This window comes from Malaclemys terrapin, chromosome 2 (assembly GCF_027887155.1).
Source record: "Malaclemys terrapin pileata isolate rMalTer1 chromosome 2, rMalTer1.hap1, whole genome shotgun sequence".
Lineage (NCBI taxonomy): Eukaryota > Metazoa > Chordata > Testudines > Emydidae > Malaclemys > Malaclemys terrapin.
The window spans coordinates 230,875,415-230,900,205 of NC_071506.1; the positions used below are offsets into that span (position 1 = coordinate 230,875,415).

Genomic DNA, 24,791 nt, shown 5'->3' on the forward strand with positions numbered 1-24,791 from the left:
TGCATAGCAAATTTCTCTATTCTTCACTTCACCCAAACAATTTTTTTATTTGTATTCAATTACTAGTGACTTACAAAAGTCTTTCATGTACACAAATATCTTCTAATGTCTTTTGTGTAGGTACAGCAGAAGACCTTGTAGATACATTCTTTAAGGTTGAAGTTGAAATGGAGAAGGAAGTCTGTCGTGATCTAGTCTGCACTTCTCCCAAAGATGAAGAAGGTTTTTCTAATGATTATTTTCTAAGAGTTGTGTTGCTACATTAAGCTATGTTAGTTATGGCATCAGCCAATAACATGTAAGAGATTCAAAGCTAAGCTGTTAACTTCATTGCAACCAATTTTGACATATTTCATATATTTCTTGTTTGGTGCATGTCAGTATTATACTTTTAGTGGCAGTGTCAATATATGTAATGAGGGCTGAAAGAATTTGATGGAAATGTGACTTTATTCAAGTTCATGGTTTCCCTTTATAGGTGGGGGTGGGAGGAGGGAGAGGCTAGTTAATTCTACATCTAACATCAGACTGGTATCTGGATGAAGAAACAAGGATCTGTTTTGTTTAAAAAATAAAAAATCAATAATAGTTACAAGAAATTTTATGTCATTAATAGTACAGTTACTGCCTGGTTCAGAGCAGGGACTTGAATCTGGGTCTCCCATGTGAGTGCGCTAAACGTCATGCTATTGGCTTTTTTGGGGTGGGTCTCTCTTTCCTGTTGGAACCATTCCACTTTGAATAAATAACTATTCTTGGGTTAGAACGAGAGAGAGAGAGAGAGTTTGACTGTGTAGCCTAGTGATTAGGGCACTTTTGGGTTGTAGGAATCAGAGAATCGTAGAGTGGAAGGGGCCTTGAGTGGTCATCTAATCCAGTCCCCTGCACTCATGGCAGGACTAAGTATTATCTAGACCATCCCTGACAGGTGTTTGGAGATTTTTAAGAGCAGGTTAGACAATGACTGAGATTCCACAATCTCCCTGGGCAACTTATTCCAGTGCTTAACTATCCTGACATTTAGGAGGCTTTTCCTAATGTTGAACCTAAACCTCTCTTGCTGCAATTTAAGCCCATTGCTTCTTGTGCTATCCTCAGAGGTTAACGAGAACAATTTACCTCCCTCCTCCTTGTAACAACCCTCTATGTACTTGAAAACTGTTACCATGGCCTTCCCTCAGTCTTCTGTTCTCCAGCCTAAATGAAACCAATTTTTTCAATTTTTCCTCATAGGTCATGTTTTTTAGACTTTTAATCATTTTTGTTGCTCTTCTCTGGACTTTCTCCAATTTGTACACATCTTTCCAGAAATGTGGCACCCAGAACTGGACACACTACTCCAGTTGAGGCTATATCAGCATGGAATAGATTCCTGTGTCTTGCTTACAACATTCCTGCTAATACATCCCAGAATGTTTGCTTTTTTTGCAACAGTGTTACACTGTTGATCTGTATTTAGCTTGTGATCTGCTGTGACCCCCAGATCCCTTTCCGCAGTACTCCTTCGTAGGTGGTTATTTTCCATTTTGTATGTATGCAACTGATTGCTCCTTCCTAAGTGGAGTACTTTGCATTTGTCCTTATTGAATTTCATCCTACTTACATCAGACTATTTCTCCAGGTTGTCCAGATCATTTTGAATTTTAATCCTATCCTCCAAAGCAGCTTTGTATCGTCCACAAACTTAGTGAGTGTATTCTCTGTGCCATTAAGATGTTGAACAGAACCAGACCCAGAACTGATCCTTGTGGGAACACACTCTATATCCCCTTCCAGCTTGGCTGTGAACCACTGATAACTACTCTCTGGGAATGGTTTTCCAACCAGTTATGAGTAGATCCATCTAGGTCAGCAGTCCCCAACTTTTGAGGGTTGCGTCCCCCCAGAGCTGGGAGCGGGGCTGCGGCCGTGGTGGAGTGAGGGGGACGTGGACTGGTAAGGTGGTTGCAACTGGGGGTGAGTCTGGGGCCGCGGCTGGGCCAGCGGCCAGGTGCAGCTCTGCTCCTGGCCTTGCCCCCAGCCTTGGTCCTGGGCCGGGAATGGAGCCCCGGCCAGTGGCCGAGGCTGGGGGCTGTTGTGGGGCCGGGAGCGGAGCAGAGTTGACATTGGGTGCAGGGTCGGGAGCTGGGAATGTGGCTGGGGACCGGACCAGAGCAGAGCTGGAGACATGGAGGGGCTGGATGGTGCTCCCTCCCTGCTGTGCCCCTCCAGACATTGCTCCATGCCCCTCCCCAGGGGGTGCACGCCCCACACTTTGGGGACCTCTGATCTAAGTTGTATTTCTCTAGTTTGTTTATGAGAGGGTCTTGAGAGACCGTATCAAAAGCCTTACTAAAGTCAAGATATACCACATCTACTACTCCCCTCTCCGCCCCCCCATCCACAAGATATTTGCTCCATTATCTTTCTGGGTACAGAAGTTAAGCTGACTGGTTTGTAATTCCCTGGGTTGTCCTTATTTCCCTTTTTGTAGATCAACAGTATTTTTTTCCATTTTCCAGTCCTCTGGAATCTCTCCCGTCATCCAAGACTTTTCGAAGATAATCTCTAGGTTCAGATATCTCCTCAGTCAGCTCCTTGAATATTCTAGGGTGTATTTCATTGGGCCCCTGGTGACTTGAAAAAAATGTTGAAGTAATTTTTAACTTGTACTTTTCCTATTTTACCTCTGATCCTACCTCATTTTCACTAGCATTCACTTTGTTAAATGTCCAATTGCTACTAATCTGGTTGGTGAAAACTGAAACACAAAAGTCATTTAGCACTTCTGCCATTTCCACATTCTCTATTGTTGCATGCCTTGCCCCCTTCCTCCCCCTCCCCGTACCCCCTTGAGTAATGGGTCTACCCTATCCTTGGTCTTCCTCTTGCTTCTAATGTATTTGAAGAATATTTTCTTGTTACCTTTTATGTGTCTAGGTAGTTTAATCTTGTTTTATGCCTTAGCCTTTCTAATTTTGTCCCTACATACTCGTGTTGTCTGTTTATATTCATTTTTGGAATTTAGTCTAGTTTATACTTTTTGTAGGACTTGCTTTTGAGTTTCAGATCATTGAATATCTCCTGGTTAAGCCCAGGTGGTCTCTTGCCATACTTCTTATCTTTCCTATACAGTGGGATAGTTTCCCTTAATAATGTCTCTTTGAAAACTGCCAGCTCTGTTGAAATGTTTTTCCCCTTAGACTTGCTTCCCATGGGATCTTAACTACCAACTCCCTGAATTTGCTCAAGTCTGCCTTCTTGAAATCCATTATCTTTATTGTTCTGTTTTCCCTTCTACCCTTGCTGAGAATGGTGAATGCTACCATTTCATGATTGCTTTCACCCAAGCTGCCTTCCACTTTCAAATTCTCAACCAGTTCCTCCCTATTTGTCAAAATCATATCTAGAACAGCCTTTCTCAGTAGCTTTCGCCACCTTCTGAAATAATTTTTTTTTGTCTCCAATACATTCCAAGAATTTGTTGGATAATCTGTGCCCTGCTGCATTATTTTCCCAACAGATGTCTGAGTAGTTGAAGTCCCCCATCACCACCAAGTCCCATGCTCTAGATGATTTTGTTAGTTTTTTTTTTTTTTAAACTCATCCACCTCTTCTTCCTGGTTAGGTGGTCTGTAGTAGACCCCTATTATGAAATCACCCTTGTTTTTTACCCCTTTTATCCTTTCAACAGTCTGTCTTCTTTTTCCATCTCAACCTCAGTCCAAGAGTGTATATTTTTAATTTATACCTCCTCCCTTTTTGCCTGAGCAAGCTGTATCCTTCTATACCAATATTCTAGTCATGTGTATTAATCTGTGATGCCAACTATGTTTGTTTAACTGGCATTTTGAATTCTTCCTGCTTATTCCCCATACTTCTCGCATTGGTATACAGACATCTAAGATACTGATTTGATTTCCCCGTGTGTTCTCTCACATCTCTCCCTTATCCCTGCTATAATGGCTCATGGTCTCCCCCACATTCCAACCCTTCGCCCATGTTTTTTGACTTACCTCTGGGCTTTTGTCACCTGCCCCCATCAAACTTAGTTTAAAGCCCTCCTCACTAGGTTAGCCAGTCTGTATTCAAATATGCTCTTCCCCTTCCTTGATAAGTGGACCCCATCTCAGCTTAGCAGTCCTTCTTCCTGGAATAGCATCTCATGGTCAAGGAAGCCTAAGCCCGTCTGTCAACTCCATCCTCATAGCCAGGCATTCTCTTCCAGGTTCACGTCTCTGCTCTGTCTCATTCAGAGCAGGGATTTGAATCAGGGTATCCCACATGAGTTCTCTGACCACTGGACCATTAACTATTCTGGGTCTTTCTCTCATATCCTGGACCTGAGAAACTTCCCAATGAAAGTTTAATGGAAACTGATTCATTCCTACGAAGAGTTTGTTTCAACTAGTTTGCCTTTTCCAACAAAAAATTATTTTGTTGAAAAAATCCTGAATTGCTCTATGCATAAGTATGAAAAAAATGCACTGAAGGGGAATAGCTGTTTCTGTGAAAGTTAAGACCATGCACACATCCATCCATTCTAGTCAATATATATAAAATCAGTAAAGTCATTTGCATTGTAAGACTTGATGACAGTTCCATATGTTTATATAAAGTAGAAAAATAAAACTTAAAAGTTTGAGAATCATTGAAAAGTATATTTAATACTTTCAAATTCAGCCCATAAACTAAAGCTTTTTTTCTTACATGAGAATAATGGAAGGGAATATGTAGTGTTGTCACTACTCTATATTGGATTGATATTTTGTTGTTGTTTTTCCCTAGGATTCCTAAGGGATCTGTGTGAGGTGTTACTGTATTTATTGCTACCTCCTGGAGACTTCCAGAACAAGATCATGCGATACTTTGTCAGGGTAAATTTAGGATTTATATTTCACCCTAAGACTTCCAGTCATATATTATAAAAGAGATTTAGATCTAGGTCACTGATTTTGCGTGTTGTATAAAATGCAATCAGCAGCTAGTATATTAATACCAGATGATACTTTTCAACATAATAAGTTAGATACATGTTTTCATCTGGAGGTGTTGACTTTTTATATGACATTGGTGAACAATTCTAGTTAACATTTGTTAGAGATATGAGTGACTTTTGGATGTGCAATAGTCACTGTTCAAAAGTCAATATTTACCTACTGACATCACTCAATGGTTTTTGTGATACTGTAACTCTGATATACTTAAAATGGGAAATAACTGAGACTGCAGATACTATAGAAGGTAAATGTTTTTCAATGGTCACCGTTCTATTCTTGTCCAACTAATACTAAAATTCTTAAAATCGTATGGGGATGAGTGTTTCATTTGTCATATTTCTCTAAGGTTCCTATTGCTGTGATATTTAGGCTGTCTTCCTTGAGGTCAGATGCCTAGTTTCTATACTGGGCACACAGCAGACTAAGAGAGCTAACATTCTTTATTTATCACAAGAATTTACCTTTGGGTGTGGAGAGTGAGTCCTGAGAAATAAACCTAATTTTCTTTAATTTTTTTGTTTCATAATTTGTTTTTAAGTTTGTTCTTAATATGCTTGAAGTTTCACTAGTCACTCAAATAGAAGCTTTACATTGAATTCATAGTAAAATTTGATAGTTTTTTGAGTAAACCATTTGTCACTTTTTAGATCTAGAGGACAGATTTCAATTGTATTACATTTCATTTTTCAGGAAATCCTCGCCCGAGGAATTCTTCTTCCATTAATAAACCAGCTCAGTGATCCTGATTATATTAATCAGTATGTCATATGGATGGTAAGCTTTTTAGTGCTTCAGTAGTATTTCCAGAATATTCATCTGTAAACACATTCCTATTCTCTTTTCCTGTGCTCTCTAAGCATGGTTGGTTTAGTGGAAATACAATTTGTAATAGTACATCATTAGAGTAAAAGTGGTAGTGATGCTATTGTTAATGTTGCATAAGAATTCCTATTCTAATTCCCTGCTTTGGTGGCTTTATAACTTTCTCAAACTTTGTTTTTTCAGGATGATAGTTTCTAAGCTTGCTCTGTACATGCAGGTGAACTTTTTTAAAAAGTTTGAGTAAAAATTGAGTATAGTCAAATTAAGGAGGAAAGTAATTTGTCTTCAAGAATTAATTTTGTTATAGTGAAGTGCAGGGGTCAGCAACGTATCTGTACATGGACACAAGTGTTTGTGGTAAAAATTTTGAGGTCCATGTTAATTTTTCAAGAAATTGAATGACTGAATGACATACCCCTCTCTCTCCCCCCTCCCCCATGTCCGTCACTCAGTACAGTAATTTTGTTGAGGGTCTGTCGTGCAACATGGGGTGCCGACCCCTGGTAAAGTGTTTTGAGGGGTCTAGTTCTGCAGTATTTCTTGTGGAAATGCTTTTATTGAAAAATGTTTGTGAGAGTTGCATCAAAAATTTAGTTTTGGGTTGGAATAGACATGACACATCTTAAATCACACTTTGCACATGCACAGTACTTTCCTAATCATGATGCACAGCTAAGGAAGCCTGCACTTGCACACAACAGAGTGAAACATTTAGTTGTTAGCTGATGTATAATTTAACATGCATCCTGCTGTTAAAGGTTAAAGCTGCACAGTTCCTAAGGCTCACAGTAGAGAGATCACCTAAAGTATGCACAAAAGGGCAGAGGTAAAGTGCATATGCAACCGTATACTTTTGGTTGCGTGACTTTTAAGTGTTTAACTGCAACTTGAATGTTCTCAATCATTTTTAATGGAATGAGAGTAGACACATTTTTAATGGAGCAACAGATTTTGGTTGGTCGAAAACTATATTTGTAAGAATTTTGGGAATTGTTTTAGTGTTACATGGAAGATAAAAACAGTAACAGTAGATCATAATACTATGATAAAGATGAATTCAGTAACATTATTAACATTATTAATATTTCTAATAGCATGCCTCCAAATGAAGTCGTTTTCTTAAGGGCTTTAAGAATGACAGATGAAATAAAAACTAATAGCAGTTTAAGTACATTAGAAGCAGTCAGCCTGCAAAACAGTCAGTGGGGCCACTGTACGATTGAGATGCTGAAGAAGCACTCAAGGGAGACAGGGTCATTGCGGAGAAGCTAAATTCTTTGCATAAGTCTTCACTGCAGAAGATATGATGGAGATTTCCACACTTGAGGAATTCTTTTTTGGTGACACACATCAGGAACTGTTCCAGATTGATACATCTTTCAAGGTGGTTTGGGAACAAATTGATAAATTAAACAGTAATAAGTCACCAGGACCAGAAGTAACTCAAATATGAAATTGCAGAACTACTAATTGTGGTATTTAACCTATTGCTTAAATCAGCCTCTGTACATGGTGACTGGAGGATAGATAATGTAAGGATGATTTTTAAGGAATGCTAGAGGGGTGATCTAGGCAATCACAGGCTGGTGAACCTAATTTAAGTACTAGGAAATTGGTTCAAACTATAGTAAAGAACAGAATTATCAGATACATAGATGAAAACAACATGTTGGGGAAGAGTCAACAAAGGAGTCCCTTTTGTAAAGGGAAATCATGCCTCACCAATATCAAAGAATTCTTTGAGGGTATCAGCAAACATGGACAAGGGTGATCCACTTGATACAGTGTACTTGGACTTTCATAAAGCCTTTGACAAGGTCCCTCTTCAAAGTCTTGTAAGCAAAGACATTAAACGATAAGATATTATCTCACCCACCATTTCTCTCTAATACCGTGGGGCAAACATGACTACAACACAACTTCATACTTAAGCAAAGTAAGCAGTCATGGAATAAGAAGGAAGGTCCTCTTATGGATCAGTAACTGGTTACAAGATAGAAAATAAATTACAGGAATAAATGGTCAGTTTTCACAATGGAGAGAGATAAATAGCATGGTCCCCTAAGGATCTATACTGGGATCAATGCTGTTCAACATATTTATAAATGATGCGGAAACGGGGTAAACAGTGAGGAGGCAAGGTCTGCAGATGATACAAAATTACACAAGATAGTTAAGTGAAAAGTTGACTATGAAGAGTTACAAGGGGATCTCTTGTTGACTAGGCAACAAAATGTCAAATGAAATTCAATGTTAATAAATGCCACGTAATGCATATTGGAAAACATAGCCCCAGCTATACATGCAAAATGATGGGGTCTAAATTAGCTGTTACCACTCAAGAAAGAAATCTTGGAGTCATTGTGGATAGTTCTGTGAAAACATCTGCTCAGTGTGAAGCAGCAGTCAAAAAAGCTAACAGAATGTTAGGAATCATTAGGGAAGGGAAAGACAATAAGACAGAAAATATCATCATGCCACTATATAAATCAAGGGTACTCTCTATTCCTACTGAATATTCTCGTGTTTATGCATTCCAGGACTGTATAATTACTTTGGCCACAGCATCATACTGAGAGAGTTCATGTTCAGTTTATTTATCTACCATGACACCAAATTTCTTCAATGGTACTGCTTCCCAAAACATAGTTTGCCACCCTATAAGTATGGCCTGTATTCTTTGTTCCTAGATGTATACATTTACAGTTAGCTGTATTAAAATACACATTGCTTATGTCCAAGCAAACAATCAAAAGGGCTCTGCATTAGTGACCTGTTCTCTTCATTATTTAGCACTACCCCAAGTTTTGTGTTATTTGCAAACTTTCAGTAATGATTTTGTTTTCTTCCTGGCAATAGATAAAAATGTTAAATAGCGTAGGGTCAAGAACTGATCCCTATGGGACCCAACTGAAAACACACTTGCTCAGTGGTGACCCTGCTTACGATTACATTTTGAGACTTATCAGTTAGCCAACTTTTAATTTATAAAATGTATACCATGTTAATTTTATATCTTTCTAATGTCATGTGGTACAAAGAATGTCAACACTATTACCTCTTTCAACAACATGTATAATCACATTAAAAAAATCAAGTTAGTTTGACGAGATCCATTTTCCTTAAACCTATGTTGATTGACATTAATTATATTATCCTCCTTTAATTCTTTGTTAATCAAGTAATGTACCAGACACTCCATTGTCTTGCCCAGGATTGATGTAAGGCAGAAAGGCCTATATTATAGTTGTCCGAGGTCGGACTCTTTCCAAATAAGTATTTCCAAAAAATAACTAGATGGCCTGCTTTCTGAGAAATTTTGACTTGTTTAGATTCAAATCAGGTTAAAAAGAATTTCCAATTTCTGAGACCAAAGTTGTGCTGCCACTTTCTAATAGGGTTAGAAAGTTCATCCATGGGATTTTATTGACTTGAAAATATTTTTACTCTGGATTATGATGGAAGTTCATGATGGATGTTTCAGTTCCACTTAGTAAGGTGTCATCTATGAAGGCAGACAGATTTAAATGAAAATCTTCCTGAGCTTGTCTTCCATGCTACACATATGTTACACATACACACACAAAACTACATTAAGGTTCCAAAGTCAAGCACTGAAAAGTTAAGAAATGTCAGTATTAAGGTTGCTTTCATATGAATTATGACAGTTTTTAGTTTCATGATCACATATTATTTTTCTACAGGACCCCACATAACTCAGTGCAGAATGGATGGTATTCACACCAATGGAGCTATTTAATGTTTTTTTAACTCCTTGTTCAATGCATGGTTCCATGCTTTATTTACTGCATGCTATTCAGAACCTGTGCTGAAGTCAGAATTATTAATTTCCTCATGGACTCTTCTGTGGTGCTCATCGCAATAGCATTCGAGTGCATCACAAATATTAATTTAATTTCTTTTCACAATACCCTTGTGAGATGAGGTGGTATTACTATCTCATTTTATAGATGGGGAGTAGTGGCATAAAGAGCTTATGGTCAAAAATAGAATAGCTTGGAATGGAAATTCTGGTTCCCATGAGAATTCTGACACTTTGAAAGACATCTCATTCTGATTCAGAATGCAAATCTGAAATTTCTGGCAAAATGAAAATTAAAAAATGCAATTAGGGACCCTCAAAATGTTTTGTTTAGTGTCAAAATGCATCATTTCAGTACTGTCATTTTGTATAGACTTTCTGTATTATATTTAGTATTTGACTAAAATAAAATTTTAATATAATTTGAAACAAAAAATTAGAACAGCACTGTCAGTTGCAAACATTTTGCCTTTTTCTTGACAGAAATTTTCAGGCCAGCAAGATGTTTCAATCTCAACTAACTGCATTTTTTCAAAGTAATCAGCTTCCACTGAAATTTTTTTGATCCACTCTAGTCAAAAGTATCCACTAATTTTGGGGGCTTCAGTTTGAGATGCCTACAGCCTGATTCTTCAGAAGACATACATAAGAACATAAGAGAGGCCGTACCGGGTCAGACCAAAGGTCCATCTAGCCCAGTATCCTGTCTACCGACAGTGGCCAATGCCAGGTGCCCCAGATGGAGTGAACCTAACAAGCAATGATCAAGTGATCTCTCTCCTGCCATCCATCTCCATCTTCTGACTGACAGAGGCTAGGGACACCATTCCTTACTCATCCTGGCTAATAGCCATTAATGGACTTAACCACCATGAATTTATCCAGTTCTCTTTTAAACTCTGTTATAGTCCTAGCCTTCCCAACCTTCTCAGGTAAGGAGTTCCACAACTCCTTACGTGGCTTCATTCACGTAGCACTTTATATGTTCAAATTACAGTTCCCATTGACTTCACTTGTGGCTGTGAGTACTTAACACTTCTTCCGGGCTCTCAAGTCAGGCACCCTAAAAATGAAGGACATACAGTTAGTAACAACCTGTGAAAAGTTTCTTTAAATGACTTGCCCAACATCACACAAGAACTCTGTGGCAGAGGCAGGGATTGAATCCATTTCTCAAAGGCAGTATTCAACTGCTGTAAGCATTAGACTGCCCATTCTCTGCTTTCATCCCTACTTTAAGGTTGCTCAATTTATGGTGCACAGATTGTACATCGCCCACCAGAGCATTTTATAAGGCCCACGGCCTGCTTCAACACATTATACGAATGGCTGATTCATTAGCATTTTGTCGTCATGTTTACATCATTCTAGTTTACACAAGTTGTAAATAGACAATGTTTCTATGTACAGTAATCTATCTACATATGAAACAAGCTGAACCTAAAATATAAATCAATACAAGTGACTTTAAATCTTATAAAAATTAAATTAAAAACTTATTAATGTTGATTAACATTAATTATATTATCCTCCTTTAATTCTTTGTTAATCGAGTAATGTACCAGCCGCTCTATTATCTTGCCCAGGATTGATGTTAGGTTAGGTGACTTTAAATCTTATTAAAATATGTAGAATCTGTTTGGCCCACACTAGTTTTGCTTAGGTTTGCTAAGGTTGTGCTTAGGTTTATGTAGCCCTCCTGTGTAATAAGATTGGGCATCATTGCTTCATTCACTATACATCTTCCAAAAAAAATTCATCATGCAGTTGAAGATTGTATCATAACGCATACACACAAGAGAGCCAAATTAAGGTTTTATAGTGAACCTTCATTCTGGCATTTTCTAACTTATGAGTGCTTGACTTTGCAACTTAATAACCTTTTAGTATAGTTTTATTGTGTAATGTCATAGGTAAGGATATGATTTAATCATGAATGTCATGGATTCCATGGCTTTAACGAAGGTCCATGACTTCTTTGGCTTCAGCCTCTTCTGCAGCGCACTCCTCCCCCCATTATTTTTAATAAAAGGTTAAAAATTCAGTGAATTTTTGTTTTTTGCCTGCAGCCTGTCCCTGACATTTACTAAAAATAACCGTGACAAAATCTTAACTTAATCATAGGATTTTAAAAAAGCAAAGACAAACAGAAATTCCATCATGTCATGTTGATGCTCAGAAGTAATCAGCAGCATTGGAACCTACTGATCTTTCAGATCGTCAGCCATTTGAGGTCATGGTGTAACTGGAAGTGGTAGTAAGTTGTCATCTTTTATGTGGAACAGTACTAGATGGGGATGGGTTTTGGAGATGTTTTTTCACAGCAGAGGAATGGTGAAACTCAGGAATCTTAGATTCCATTCCAGGAGGGGAGTGTTGCCACAGACTTTTCTGCCCATTCCCTCCAAGTTCAACTCTTTTTGTTCCCCCCAATCCTCACTCTTCCACTTCTCCTCTCTTCTCTTCATTTCTTGTCCCAGTGAATGCCACTTTCATCATCTTGCTAACCCCAGTCTCCACTCCTCAGGTGTCTCATCATTGTATCATCCCACCAAACTCCCCGTCCCAGTCTCTTTGTCCAGCCAGGCCCAGTTCCCCACATATCTTGGTTCCGTGTCCCCAGACTCCTTGCCAGCCAGACTCCCAGTCTCATTTTCTGCCCTGCCCCTTCTGACTCCTTGTCCCAGTCCATTCCCCTCTTCTTCCTGCAGGTCTGGCTCTTGTCCCCTCCACTTTCTAATCAGGCAGCTTCCTTCTGCATACTGTCTAGGGCCAGCAGAGGGATCATTGACAGCACAGGAGAGAGAGTCTCCCTGGACTCAGTTCAAATGTCTGGACCTAGCACAACAGCTCAGAGCTACAATTGCAGGGAAAGCCCTGCTTAGCTTCAAGCTAGAGCATGTGCAAAGTAGACAAAACCTTTGGGAAATTTAGCTGCTGAAATCCAAGTTGTCTCTACTGTATGTGCTCAAACTTTCATTTTTCAAGACTTATAACTTGGTCAAATTTAAGCAGATTTTCACAGACACAACCCAGAGCACATCCCTAAAACAATGTCTGCCCCTGCGAATTTCAAGTCCTGCTCCAAAGCAAGTGGAGGGGGCATGAGAGATTTTCGAAGAAAACGTCACCAGACCTTTTTAACATGGTGACTTAAAGGTGCCTTAGCTCACACTCCCCATGAACTGCAAGTTCTCAGTGTCTGACCTTTTGTTTTAGCATGTAGAGAGAGACCTCTAGATCTGTAATATTCAAGAAGGGGATTTTAAATGTGAGGTCTTAAACTTTCAGAATTTGTCTTCTGAGGTGAAATATGTCTTAGTTGTCCATGGGACCATTCCTGTCTTAATAAACAATTGTACACATCCCCACTCCTTACAGTTCTGACCTTTTTCCTTGATAGAATGTGGGGAAACCCTTAAATGCGGTAGGGACTTTATATCATTCCTGATGCCAGGAACAACAATTCAAAACACACAAGTGTGGATCTGTATGTGATAGCAAAATGACAGAATCTGTTGCTTTAAACATGACAGGCACATAATTAGTGTGGGCACCCACAATCTGGTCTTTGTTCAGAACAGAAAGTTCTTACAATTTCTTTAAAAAAAATTTAGCTTTTAATTTAAAAAGTCTACAGGTTCAAATAGAATTTCCTAATTGAAAACCAAGTTTAGAGGTTTAAACTGCCACAAGTTTCTCCATAGACGGCACAATCCTAAGAAAGCAGTTTGAATTTCATGGCTGCCATGAACTGTGATGCTTTTAAAGTGATGGCACTATACAGTATATGTTAAAATTACAATTTTCCCTTAATTGTCTGATTCCAGTTCACCATGAAGAAGCATACACTATGCATAGATTTTTTTTCTTCTGCATAATTTGGGTTGTACATTTTCTGGCTATTTCAGATTCGTGATTCCAATTGTAACTATGAGGCCTTCATGAATGTTATTAAATTAAGTGACAATGTAGGGGAGCTGGAAGCAGTAAGAGATAAGGCTGGAGAAGAACTGCAATATCTTCGATCCTTAGATACAGCAGGAGATGGTTAGTATTTTTATTTTAATGAAGAAATAAAATAGGCAAAAGCTAACAGTTTTTTTGTTTTATTTTGTAATTACAGGAAGAGTGTTAAAATGTGAACGCTTACCTTACTAAATAGAGTTAATTATGAGTGCTATTAAAAATGTTATGTGAAAGATTCAAACCTGAGTTTTCTTTGATGCTTAAGATCAGACTCGTTTCCTCCATCTGTATTCCCCTTTCTGTGGTGGCCATTATCATAGTTTGTAACAGTAATCATGTGTCTTAATAGGTTTTGTTCTAACAAAATTAATATTTTAATAAAAGTCAAATGTCCTGGTTGAAACCTGCCTGACTGGTTCTGACTTTCAGTAGTGCTTCATCTAGTGATGATGGATTACTCTCAACTTTTTAAATAATAACTGAAAGTTATATTGAGGATGGAAGGAAAAAGACTACTTAACTGCAATTCAGTTCTTCCAGTAGAAATTAAATTGGAAAAAAAAAACAACTAAAAAAAATCCCACTTCACTGTAAATATTGACAGTGATATTCATTCTGGTAGGTGTCCTTACATAAGAACAAAACAAGAAAAAATGATATGTATCTTTTTAAAAGTGTGTTTAAATTGATGATATACTTTAAATCAATTGTTTAATCACTAGTTTGTTTCTACTTCAGTCCTCTTTAGTCTTAGTTCTTGTGATGTTTTGTTTTCAGATATCAATACTATAAAAAATCAAATAAACAGCTTATTATATGTTGTTAAAGTATGTGATTCAAGAATACAGAGGTTGCAGTCAGGAAAAGTAAGTACTGTTTTTCTATTAATACTCTTTCTAATGTTTGTTTTAATTGTAAATGATAATGTGAAATTGTCAAAGACTTGCTAGAAATTGTCACAATATCTCTCTAGTTCATTAAGGGAAAAATATGACTATAGCCCTTGAGCTTATACTGTTTAGTATATATACTGAATATATTGAACTATATACTGAATAATTGTGTAGCTAAAGTTGCACCTTCATACTTTCAACTTTATATGGAAAATTCACCTATCAAAGCTTCTGTTAGAAAATGTTATGTAGTGCTATATTTATAAATATATAGCTATTATGCTACATATAACTATTACATATTTCAGATTTATTTTCAAACCTTTCAAAATCTTGACTGTATTTTTAAATGATCTTGGTTTTAAACTCTTCCAATTAGAAAAGAACTGAAGTAAGCTGCATAGCTGACTAATGAAGTTAAGAATTAAGAGAAAACAGTTTCTCTGACACATGAGTTCATCTCCTGGGATTTAGCTTCTCTACATCATCAATTGAATTCCTGCCTCTGATTAGGAAGTTCATGCAGCAAGCAGCTCAGTCTGGAGGCCCTTAGATCAAGTCCCTGTTTTTCAGCTGTAGGAGTTTGTAATGTTGCTGCCTATTTATTGGTAGTAGTGTTCTCTTTTGAAGTACAGTTTGTTGTTCAGACTGTCACTTGTTTAAAAGTACCAATGGTATTTTGCACTGCTTGGAAGTTCTTGTGTATCAGAAATTCATCTGACTTGCTTCCTCTGTTCTAACAGCCTCTCCAGTTGCCACCTAGTCTCCAGCCTGTACTACTTGTGACGTTTGAAAAACTGTTGGCATTCTTACTGTAGCATATCTGACTTTGTCCTGTTTCTTGGGACTCCATTAGTTGAGCTTTAAGCTTGGATGGGGCATAAAGATGATGTGGGTTGTGCTTATTGACCAACACAGTACCTAACAAGTAGGGCTCTGGTCCATGACTTGGGCCCCTGACACTACTGTAATATAATCAATAAAATAACTAATGGAAGTCAGATATCAATGCAGACAGATCTATATCATATTGTATATCATGGAGTGCTGATGAATTCACTGCAGAATTTGAGGTTGTCAGATCATTTTTAAGATGGTTCTAATAATTTCTTTAGAAAATATTTCAGAAGGTTGTGATGAACATTTTCTTATCTACACACTTATTGGCCACTTGTGAACAGTTAGGTTTAAAATACTTGCCCACAGGAATTCTGTGGCAGGGGTAGAATCCAATTCCCCAGAGGGCATGAATCATCTATGCTGTAAACAAACACTGTTACAAGTAATTACACAAACAAAAAATTGTGGCGATAGCAGTGATCCTGTAAACTAGCATTTTAAAAACCAAACCAAATAAACCCCAAACAGTTTGCTGTAGTTAAAGTAAATCTGTTTACATTATATAAACACTTTTTGATAGTAATTTAAAAAATATAAAAAGTTAATAAAAATAATATATTAACTTATCAATGCTGTATCCTATATTGTACAGGAAATAGATACTGTGAAACTGGCAGCAAACTTTGGAAAACTTTGCACAGTCCCTCTGGACAACATTCTGGTAGACAATGTTGCACTACAATTTTTTATGGGTAAGAAAATTCTAACTTTGGGGGGGAAAAGATTATTTTTTCTGAGGTAAGAACAAGCATATGAACTAATACACATTTGTGTCTTATGCCATAACTATACATGATACTTTTCGGAGAGAATTGAAACTTAGTCTTTGCCATGATGAGTTCAGGTTAAACTGATATTATTCTTAACTTCATACTTCATGTTAAAGTCAGCTTGAAAGAGTTTTCAGACATAGAGATTTAACCACAAGACTGATTCAGTGAATGTTTACAGTGGTGTCACTTAAGTTTCTTTTTGAAAGATTCTATCTGTCTGGAGATTTCTTCCTTTTGAAATAGGAATATTGATGGCTGGTAATATCTCTTAAATTGAACAAATTTCTTAAATTATGACCACATTGCTTCAGAGATGACTGGTATCTGTTGATAGTGGTGGGGCACAATTTAAAGTTTCTCTCCCACCCCCTCAACAGTTTGAGTCACATCCCCTCTTACCCTTAGTGGCCCCTCCCTGCAACTCCCAGGTGTCTTCTGTTACCTCTCTCTGTGGAGCTGCCACACAGGGAAGGGGCCCAGCCAGTGAAATCTGGCGGGGACGGGACATGACCCCACATGCACCCCATGTGTCGCCTCTGCATTGCCTCATACTCTAGGTAGTCCTATTGAGACTATTTATGGTAGTATCCCTATGCCAGAATTTGGAGGATTGCAAATCCTTGTAAAAGGTGCCAAAAATGTCCTTTGTTTAAAGAAACTTTTAAAAAGCATTAGTTTTAATATCTCTAAAATGTATTCATATGCAAGAATAAGAATGTTTGTCTTTAGATTGTTGGCATCTTCAGTAAATTACAAATTTGATAGAGGAGTGAAGTTCATTTACAAGTTTCACATAATGTCAGTTTATTCTGTTGTGCCCTGACATTGCAAGGATTAAATAAAAGTTAACTTTTAGACTTCTGTGAAGGGACCCAATCTTACCTCAGGCTCAATTTCCTCTTGGCTCCTACCGTGCTGCGCACAGTCCCTATTATATCTCATATGGCTGTGGCTACAATTAAGAAGATGTGATGTGCTCATTTTTTAATATAAAACACAGCCCTAGGTCTAAACTTTCCTCCAGACTTGGCTTTTTGATGAAGTCTTAGGGGTATCCCATAGGGCGTTGGGGGGCGTTTCTTACAGTGACTCTGAGTGTCAATGTTATAGTCTTATCCAAAACCATAATCAAATCCTGAAGCTTATTCCTAATTTAGTTAATGTTTCTGACCTAGCCGTTTTTTACATCAGGATGCGTGAGTTCTTAAGATGTGTTTTTATCCTAACAGGTATAATTACAATAATGATGATTGATTTTGTAGATTACATGCAGCAGACTGGAGGCCAAGCACATCTCTTCTTCTGGATGACAGTGGAAGGGTACAGGGTTACAGCACAGCAACAGCTGGAGGTATTACTAAGCCGGCAGAAAGATGGAAAACATCAGACTAATCAAACCAAAGGCCTATTAAGAGCAGCTGCAGTTGGAATTTATGAGCAGTACTTATCAGAGAAGGTAGGAATATTCTTTTTGAAATAATTTACTAATTTTTGAATTGGTAAGTATTTGTGGAATGTTTTTTTTTAAAAAGTACACTGCAGTGTCAGAACTCTTAGTTAAATTTAGAACAATCAGAAGCTAACTTGTTACAAGAAAACAGATATGTTGCAGTTGATACCTGAATGATTTCACTTGCATCAAGCATAGGGTAAATACACCTCTACCCCCGATATAACGCGAATAACATGAATTCGGATAGAATGCGGTAAAGCAGTGCTCCGGGGAGGCGGGGCTGTGCACTCTGGCGGATCAAAGCAAGTTCAATATAACGCGGTTTCACCTATAATGTGGTAAGATTTTTTGGCTCCCAAGGACAGCGTTCTGTCAGGGTAGAGGTGTAGTTCCTGCTAGCAGGTCTGAAAAGGGATGCTGGCATCAGCGCTGATGACTGCCTGTCCTGTAAAACGCAATTCATATAAGGTACTCAAAAGTTGGTTGACTTAGATGAAGAAAAACAAATTGAAAACCTAAAAGCCGGCATCCTCTGCTCATTCGAGCTCCACCCATAACCAACTAGGTGGTAAGCAAGCATTTTGAGGGTGACATAGCCTGTGTCCTGCTCCCCTGTTATTTTCCAACCGTCTGTCCCCCTTCTTCCCTGCCTGGGCCTCTATAACATCGGACCAGTGGGTCATCAGCACAGTAGCGGGGAATATACTCTCCAGTTTATTTCTATTCCTTCCTCCCACCCTCCCTCTTCAGGGATCCTTCTCATGAGCATCTGCTCGTTCGGGAGGTGCAAGGCTTTCTGTAGGTGGGAGCCGTCGAAGTCCGACTGCATTTAAGGGGCAAGGAGTTTTACACCCACTACTTTTGATGCCAAAGGGGAGTCTATGGCCCATCCTCAACCTGTGGAACCTCAACAAGTATCTCAAGAAGTTGAAGTTTCACATGATCTCCCTGACCTCCATCATTCCTTCCCTGGATCCAGGGGACTGGTATGCCACCCTCAATTTGAAAGAAGCTTACTTTCACATATCGATATTCCATGCTCACAGATGGTTCCCACGTTTCATAGTTGGGACCGCCCACTGCCAATTTGCGGTGTTCCCATTTGGCCTGGAAACAGCACCAAGCGTGTTTATGAAATGTGTGTCAGTGGTGGTGGCCTACTTCAGGCGTTGTGGTATCCAGCTTTACCCTTACCTTGACGATTGGCTCATCAAGGGCCACTCCAGGGCCTAAGTCTAACACAGCATTGAAATGCTGCAAGCCATTTGTCGGGCTCTGGGCAACAAACAAACGAACAAAAATCAACTTTAGTCCTGGTCCAATGGATAGAGTTTATCAGGGCAGTACTCAACTCTACCGAGCCAGAGCGTTTCTGCCAGAGGCCAGGTTCAAGGCAATGTCTCATCTAATTGCCAGTGTCCACAGCACATCCACTCGCTGTGGCCCGGGTCTGTCTCAGACTATTGGGTCACATGGCAGCATGCACTTTTGTTGTCCGCCATGCGAAGCTCAGACTGCACCCCCTTCAAATGTGGCTAGCGGCAGTCTACTCCCTGGCCAGACATCACCTCCCTTTAGTTCCTACCCCTCATCAAGGGCAAATCCGTTAGAAACTTGATGGACAACATGGCTTGCATGTTCTAGATCAACGAACGGAAGATCAAGATCCCCTCCCTGTGCACTGAAGTTGTAATATTATGGAACTGGGGTATAGCCCATCAGATTCAGATATCATCCATTTACCTTCCTGGAATCCAGAATGTCTCTGACAATATGCTCAGCAGATGCTTCTCTCAGCACTATGTATGGGAGTTGGACTCTCAAATCCTTCTTGGGATATCCAGAAGTGGGGACTTCCACAGGTGACTTATTCACCACATCCAACAACAGGAAGTGCCCCTTTTACAATAGAAGGCATGGATTTGCCTCTCTTTGGGAGAAGCATTTTTCCTTCTTTGGATAAAGGGCCTGTTCTACATTCCCTCCAACACCACTAATTCTAAGAACGATGAACAAGATTAGGAAGGAGTCCTCCATCTCCAAGCATGGTTCCTAGAAGGTTCACGGGAATAGAATCCACCTGGTCGACAGGAGTAGAACTAGTATTACTAAACATTAGAAGGGAGTCAACTTGAATTACTTACTTTCAGAAATGGAAAAGGTTCAACCACGGATGTCACCATCACCACCATATCCCTGAATCGTCTCTGCTCTCAGCCATCTTGGATTATCTGCTGGAGTTAAAGACAACCAGGTTTATCAGCTCTATTAAGTTCATCTTGCACAATATCAGCATTTCATTCCCCACTAGAGGGGTTTTCTATTTTTGATCACCCTATGTTCTTGAGACTTATTAAGAATCTGGGGAATCTTTACCCTCAGGTTAAGGATACTACTGACTTGATCTCAGCCTGGTACTTAGATACATTATGGAGCCTCCGTTTTAACCTATGTCAACCTACTCCTTGCTTCACGTATATTTGAAGACACCCTTCCCAGAAGCTATCACGTCAGCTCGCAGGGTTGGAGAAATTGGAGCCTTGATGGCAGACAGCCCACTTGTATTATTCAAGGACAACGTCTCCCTATGACCTTTCCAAAGTTCGTTCTTAAGGTGCTGTTTGATTTCCATCTTAACCAGTCTATTAATCTACTATTATTTTTTTCCTAAACCACATAAATCTCAGCAGGAGACATCCCTTCATACATTAGATGTAGCCTGCGCTTTGGCTTTTTATCGGGATAGGACCAAAAAATCACCTAAATTTTGTCTGCATCACAGAAAGATCGAACGCAACTTCCACAGTTTTACTCTCAAACATTTCTGTGTCTGAGATATGCAGATATATCTCTGTGAGGATACAGCTCAGGAATCACCTGAAATGGAGCACCCATAGGTCTTCTACTTGAAGAAGAAAAGGTTACTCTCTTTGTAGTGTAACTCTGGTTCTTCAAGATGATTGACCTTGTGGGTGCTCCACTACCCAACCTCTTTCCCCTCTGCTTTGGCCTGTTCTTGTTGGATGTTCAGATAGAGAAGGACCTGAGGGTGGTTCACCCACGCTGCCTATATACCCTTGGAGTGCGGCATGAGGTTGTGTATACTGCATGCATGGACTGAATGGACATTGCTAACAGAAAATCTCCAATCAAGGGCTTGAGGGACCTGGGCACCTAATGTGGAGCACCCATTGAGGGAGGGAGAAGGACACATCTTGAAGAACCAGTTACTGCACAATTATCTTTCTGTACCCAGACAGATAATGGAGCAAATAATTAAGAAATCAATTTGTAAACATCTAAAATATAATACGGTGATAAGTAACCATCAGCATGGATTTCTCAAGAACAAATCATGTCAAACCAATCTGATAGCTTTCTTTGACAGGGTAACAAGCTTTGTGGATGGGGGGAAGCAGTAGACGTGGTATATCTTGACTTTAGTTAAGCTTTGATATTGTCTCACATGACCTTCTCATAAACAAACTAGGGAAATGCAAACTAGATGGAGATACTATAAGGTGGGTGCAAAACGGGCTGGAAAACTATTCCCAGAGAGTAATCATCAGTGGTCCACCGTCATGGTGGAAGGGCATAATGAGTGGGTCCCACAGGGATCAGTTCTCGGTCTGGTTCTATTCAATATCTTCGTCAATGATTTAGATAATGGCATAGAGAGTACACCTATAAAGTTTAACAAATTTATTAGAGCATAAGCTTTCGTGGACTACAGCCCACTTCTTCGGATGCATATAGAATGGAACATATAATGAGGAGATATATATACACACATACAGAGAGAGCATAAACAGGTGGGAGTTGTCTTACCAACTCTGAGAGGCCAATAATTGGCCTCTCAGAGTTGGTAAGACAACTCCCACCTGTTTATGCTCTCTCTGTATGTGTGTATATATATCTCCTCATTATATGTTCCATTCTATATGCATCCGAAGAAGTGGGCTGTAGTCCACGAAAGCTTATGCTCTAATAAATTTGTTAGTCTCTAAGGTGCCACAAGTACTCCTGTTCTTCTTTTTGCGGATACAGACTAACACGGCTGTTACTCTGAAACCTATAAAGTTTGCGGACGATACCAAGCTGGGAGGGGTTGCAAGTGCTTTGGAGGATAGGATTATAATTCAGAATAATCTGGAGAAATGGTCTGAAGTAAATAGAATGAAATTCAATAAGGATAAATGCAAAGCACTCCACTTAGGAAGGAACAGTCAGTTGCACACATACAAAATGGGAAATGACTGCCTAGGAAGGAGTACTGAGGAAAGAGATCTGGGGATCGTAGTGGACCACAAGCTAAATGAGAGTCAACAGTGTAACACTATTGCAAGAAAAGCGAACATCATTCTGGGATATATTAGCAGGAGTGTTGTAAGCAAGACAGGAGAAGTAATTCTTCCGCTCTACTCTGCGCTGATTAGGCTTCAACTGGAGTATTGTATCCAATTCTGGGCACCACATTTCAGAAAAGATGTAGACAAATTGGAGAGAGAGCAACAAAAATGTTTAAAGGTCTAGAAAACACGACCTATGTGGGAAGATTGGAAAAACTGGGTTTGTTTAGTCCGGAAAAGAGAAGACTGAGAAGGGGCACGATAACAGTTTTCAAGTATGTAAAAGGTTGTTACAAGGAGGAGGGAGAAAAATTGTTGTTAACCTCTGAGGATAGGACAAGAAGAAATGGGCTTAAATTGCAGCAAAGAAGGTTTAGGTTGGACATTAGGAAAAACTTCCTAACTGTCCAGGTGGTTAAGCACTGGAATAAATTGCCTAGGGAGGTTGTGGAATCTCCATCACTGGAGATTTTTAAGAGTAGGTGTCAAGGCTGATTCTCCACCCTGGCACTTCGAGTGCTGAAAGTGGGGGCCCACAAGGATTTTAAAAATTAATATTTGCCACTCCAGGCTTGTATTAAACTCCCAAGGCTACAGCTTCTCTCTTGGCTTGATAAATGCTGCCACCACCCAAATGCAAAACCCCTTTTGGAACCCAGGAAGACGCACTTGGGAATTCCTTTCTGTGGGGTACCCTCAAGCCCTTTCACCCCCGCTCCAGGGAAGAGCTGAGAAAGAAAACAAAGGAAATTAGCTGTTGCCACCAGCTAATTAAATAACATATGCACAAATCTCTTAGGACACCAAAAATCCAATCCTGTTCTCAAAAAAGGTAAATTTTATTAAAAACAATAAGAAAGAAAAATATATCTGGAACTTAGGCTTTTGCTAGCTTTTAAAAGAGCAGTTCCAAAAATCAAGCACCCAAAATAGCTTTCTTGGGGTTCAACTTAACGGTTACAAGCAAACAAAAGCATCTGGGTTTAGCACAGAGGATTCCATAAGCCAATAAGAAATAACCCTACTCGTGTCTTTCTAGACATTCCCTAGTTTACTTACATATCTGAGGCTTCAGGTAAGTAGGTTCGAGGTATGAATCGATAATCTATAATCATACCGGGCTTAAAGCTGTTTACACCATTGCTGCTCTCCGGAGCACCACAAAACCCAGACAAAGGGAAGTTTTTTCCCAATTTTAAAAAGTTCTAGCCCTCCCATTGGCTCTTTTGGTCAGGTGCCCACTCCATTTCCTTTACCTTGGGGGTCTTTGTTAACCCTTTACAGGTAAAGCAAGCCAAGAACAGCCACCAAGAGGGACTTTATAGCTAGCTAGCTGGCTGGCTGGGTGTCCATAAAAGCTCCCCCCTTCCCTTCATTTATCACAGCAGGTTAGACAAATACCTGTCAAGAATGATCTAGATAATACTTAGTCCTGCCATGAATGCTAGATGACCTCTCAAGGTCCCTTCCAGTCCTATGATTCTATGAGTAAACTCTTCTTATGTGCTTCTAAAATTCACTCACCCTGTCTCACACAGATGTCTTCAACAAATTTCTATCCAAATCTTTTATGTAATATTTCTTTATCAGCACATTTTCCCTTCAGTTATATGATGAGTCTTTCACTTGTTTTAAATACATACCAGGTTGGTATTGACGTTGACCAGAAATTGTTGTCTTTTGAAGCTGATTGGTGAGCAGATACGGTTTGGTAGCTGTAGTCCAGGTTGGATACACACAAAAAATACCTCTGTCATAATTAGAACCGTTCTATGTAGAAATCAACTATTGAATTAACTTGGAGACTGGTAGTCTTTCTCCTGGGTTCCTTCAGAGGTGAGACACATTTTCTCTATGGAGTATATTTATATTCTTGTTGACCATGTTGTACAATAATTATTAAGAAGACTTCAGTTTCCTGTATCCTCCAACTGGGATATTTCACAAACAGCAAATTCACAAAACACATGAAAACAAATATGTATTATTTAAATTTTTTTTAAAGTATGCCTTAGTATTACTTTACTTTTTACAAAAACAGTTTGAAAGCACTCAAATGTATTCTTGAGACGATTTTCCACATTTAATACTGGATAATAATTCAGAAAATTTCACGATACATGAATGAAGATATTGAGAGGAATTTGAACGGTCTGTTCTCCCCCTTAGAATCATAGACTCATAGGACTGGAAGAGACGTCAAGAGGTCATCTAGTCCAGTCCCCTGCACTCATGGCAGGACTAAGTATTATGTAGACCATCCCTGAAAGGTGTTTGTCCTACCTGCTCTTAAAAATCTCCAATGAGGGAGATTTCACAACCTCTCTAGGCAATTTATTCCAGTGCTTAACCACCCTGACAGTTAGGAAGACTGTATCAAAAGCTTTATTAAAGTCAAGATATACCACATCTACTACTTCCCCCCCATCCACAAGGCTTGTTACCCTGTCAAAGAAAGCTATCCGGTTGGTTTGACACAATTTTTTCTTGACAAATTCGTGCTGTTACTTAATCTTCTTATTATCTTCTAGGTGTTTGCAAATTGATTTCTTAATTATTTGCTCCATCATCTTTCCGGGTACAGAAGTTAAGCTGACAGGTCTGTAATTCCCTGGGTTGTCCTTATTTCCCTTTTTATAGATTGGCACTATATTTGCCCTTTTCCAGTCTTCTGGAATCTCTCCTGTCTTCCATGACTTTTAAAAGATAATCGCTAATGGCTCAGATATCTCCTCAGTCAGCTCCTTGAGTATTCTAGGATGCATTTCATCAGGGCCTGGCAACTTGCAGATATCTAACTTGTTAAAGTAATTTTTAACTTTCCCCCCTA

At 39.1% G+C, this 24,791-nt stretch overlaps 1 protein-coding gene across 3 annotated transcripts in view; it reads left to right on the forward strand.

Moving 5' to 3' along the window:
* Nucleotides 1–24,791, forward strand: part of SNX13 (sorting nexin 13) — a 150,551-nt gene that overhangs the window by 67,961 nt on the left and 57,799 nt on the right. For all 3 annotated transcript variants that reach the window (XM_054020257.1, XM_054020259.1, XM_054020258.1), the window contains 7 exons: nt 121–222; nt 4,768–4,856; nt 5,670–5,753; nt 13,536–13,674; nt 14,371–14,459; nt 15,979–16,078; nt 17,422–17,615. In XM_054020257.1, coding sequence (XP_053876232.1) covers nt 121–222; nt 4,768–4,856; nt 5,670–5,753; nt 13,536–13,674; nt 14,371–14,459; nt 15,979–16,078; nt 17,422–17,615 — 797 coding nt within the window. The remainder of the gene's footprint in view (nt 1–120; nt 223–4,767; nt 4,857–5,669; nt 5,754–13,535; nt 13,675–14,370; nt 14,460–15,978; nt 16,079–17,421; nt 17,616–24,791) is intronic.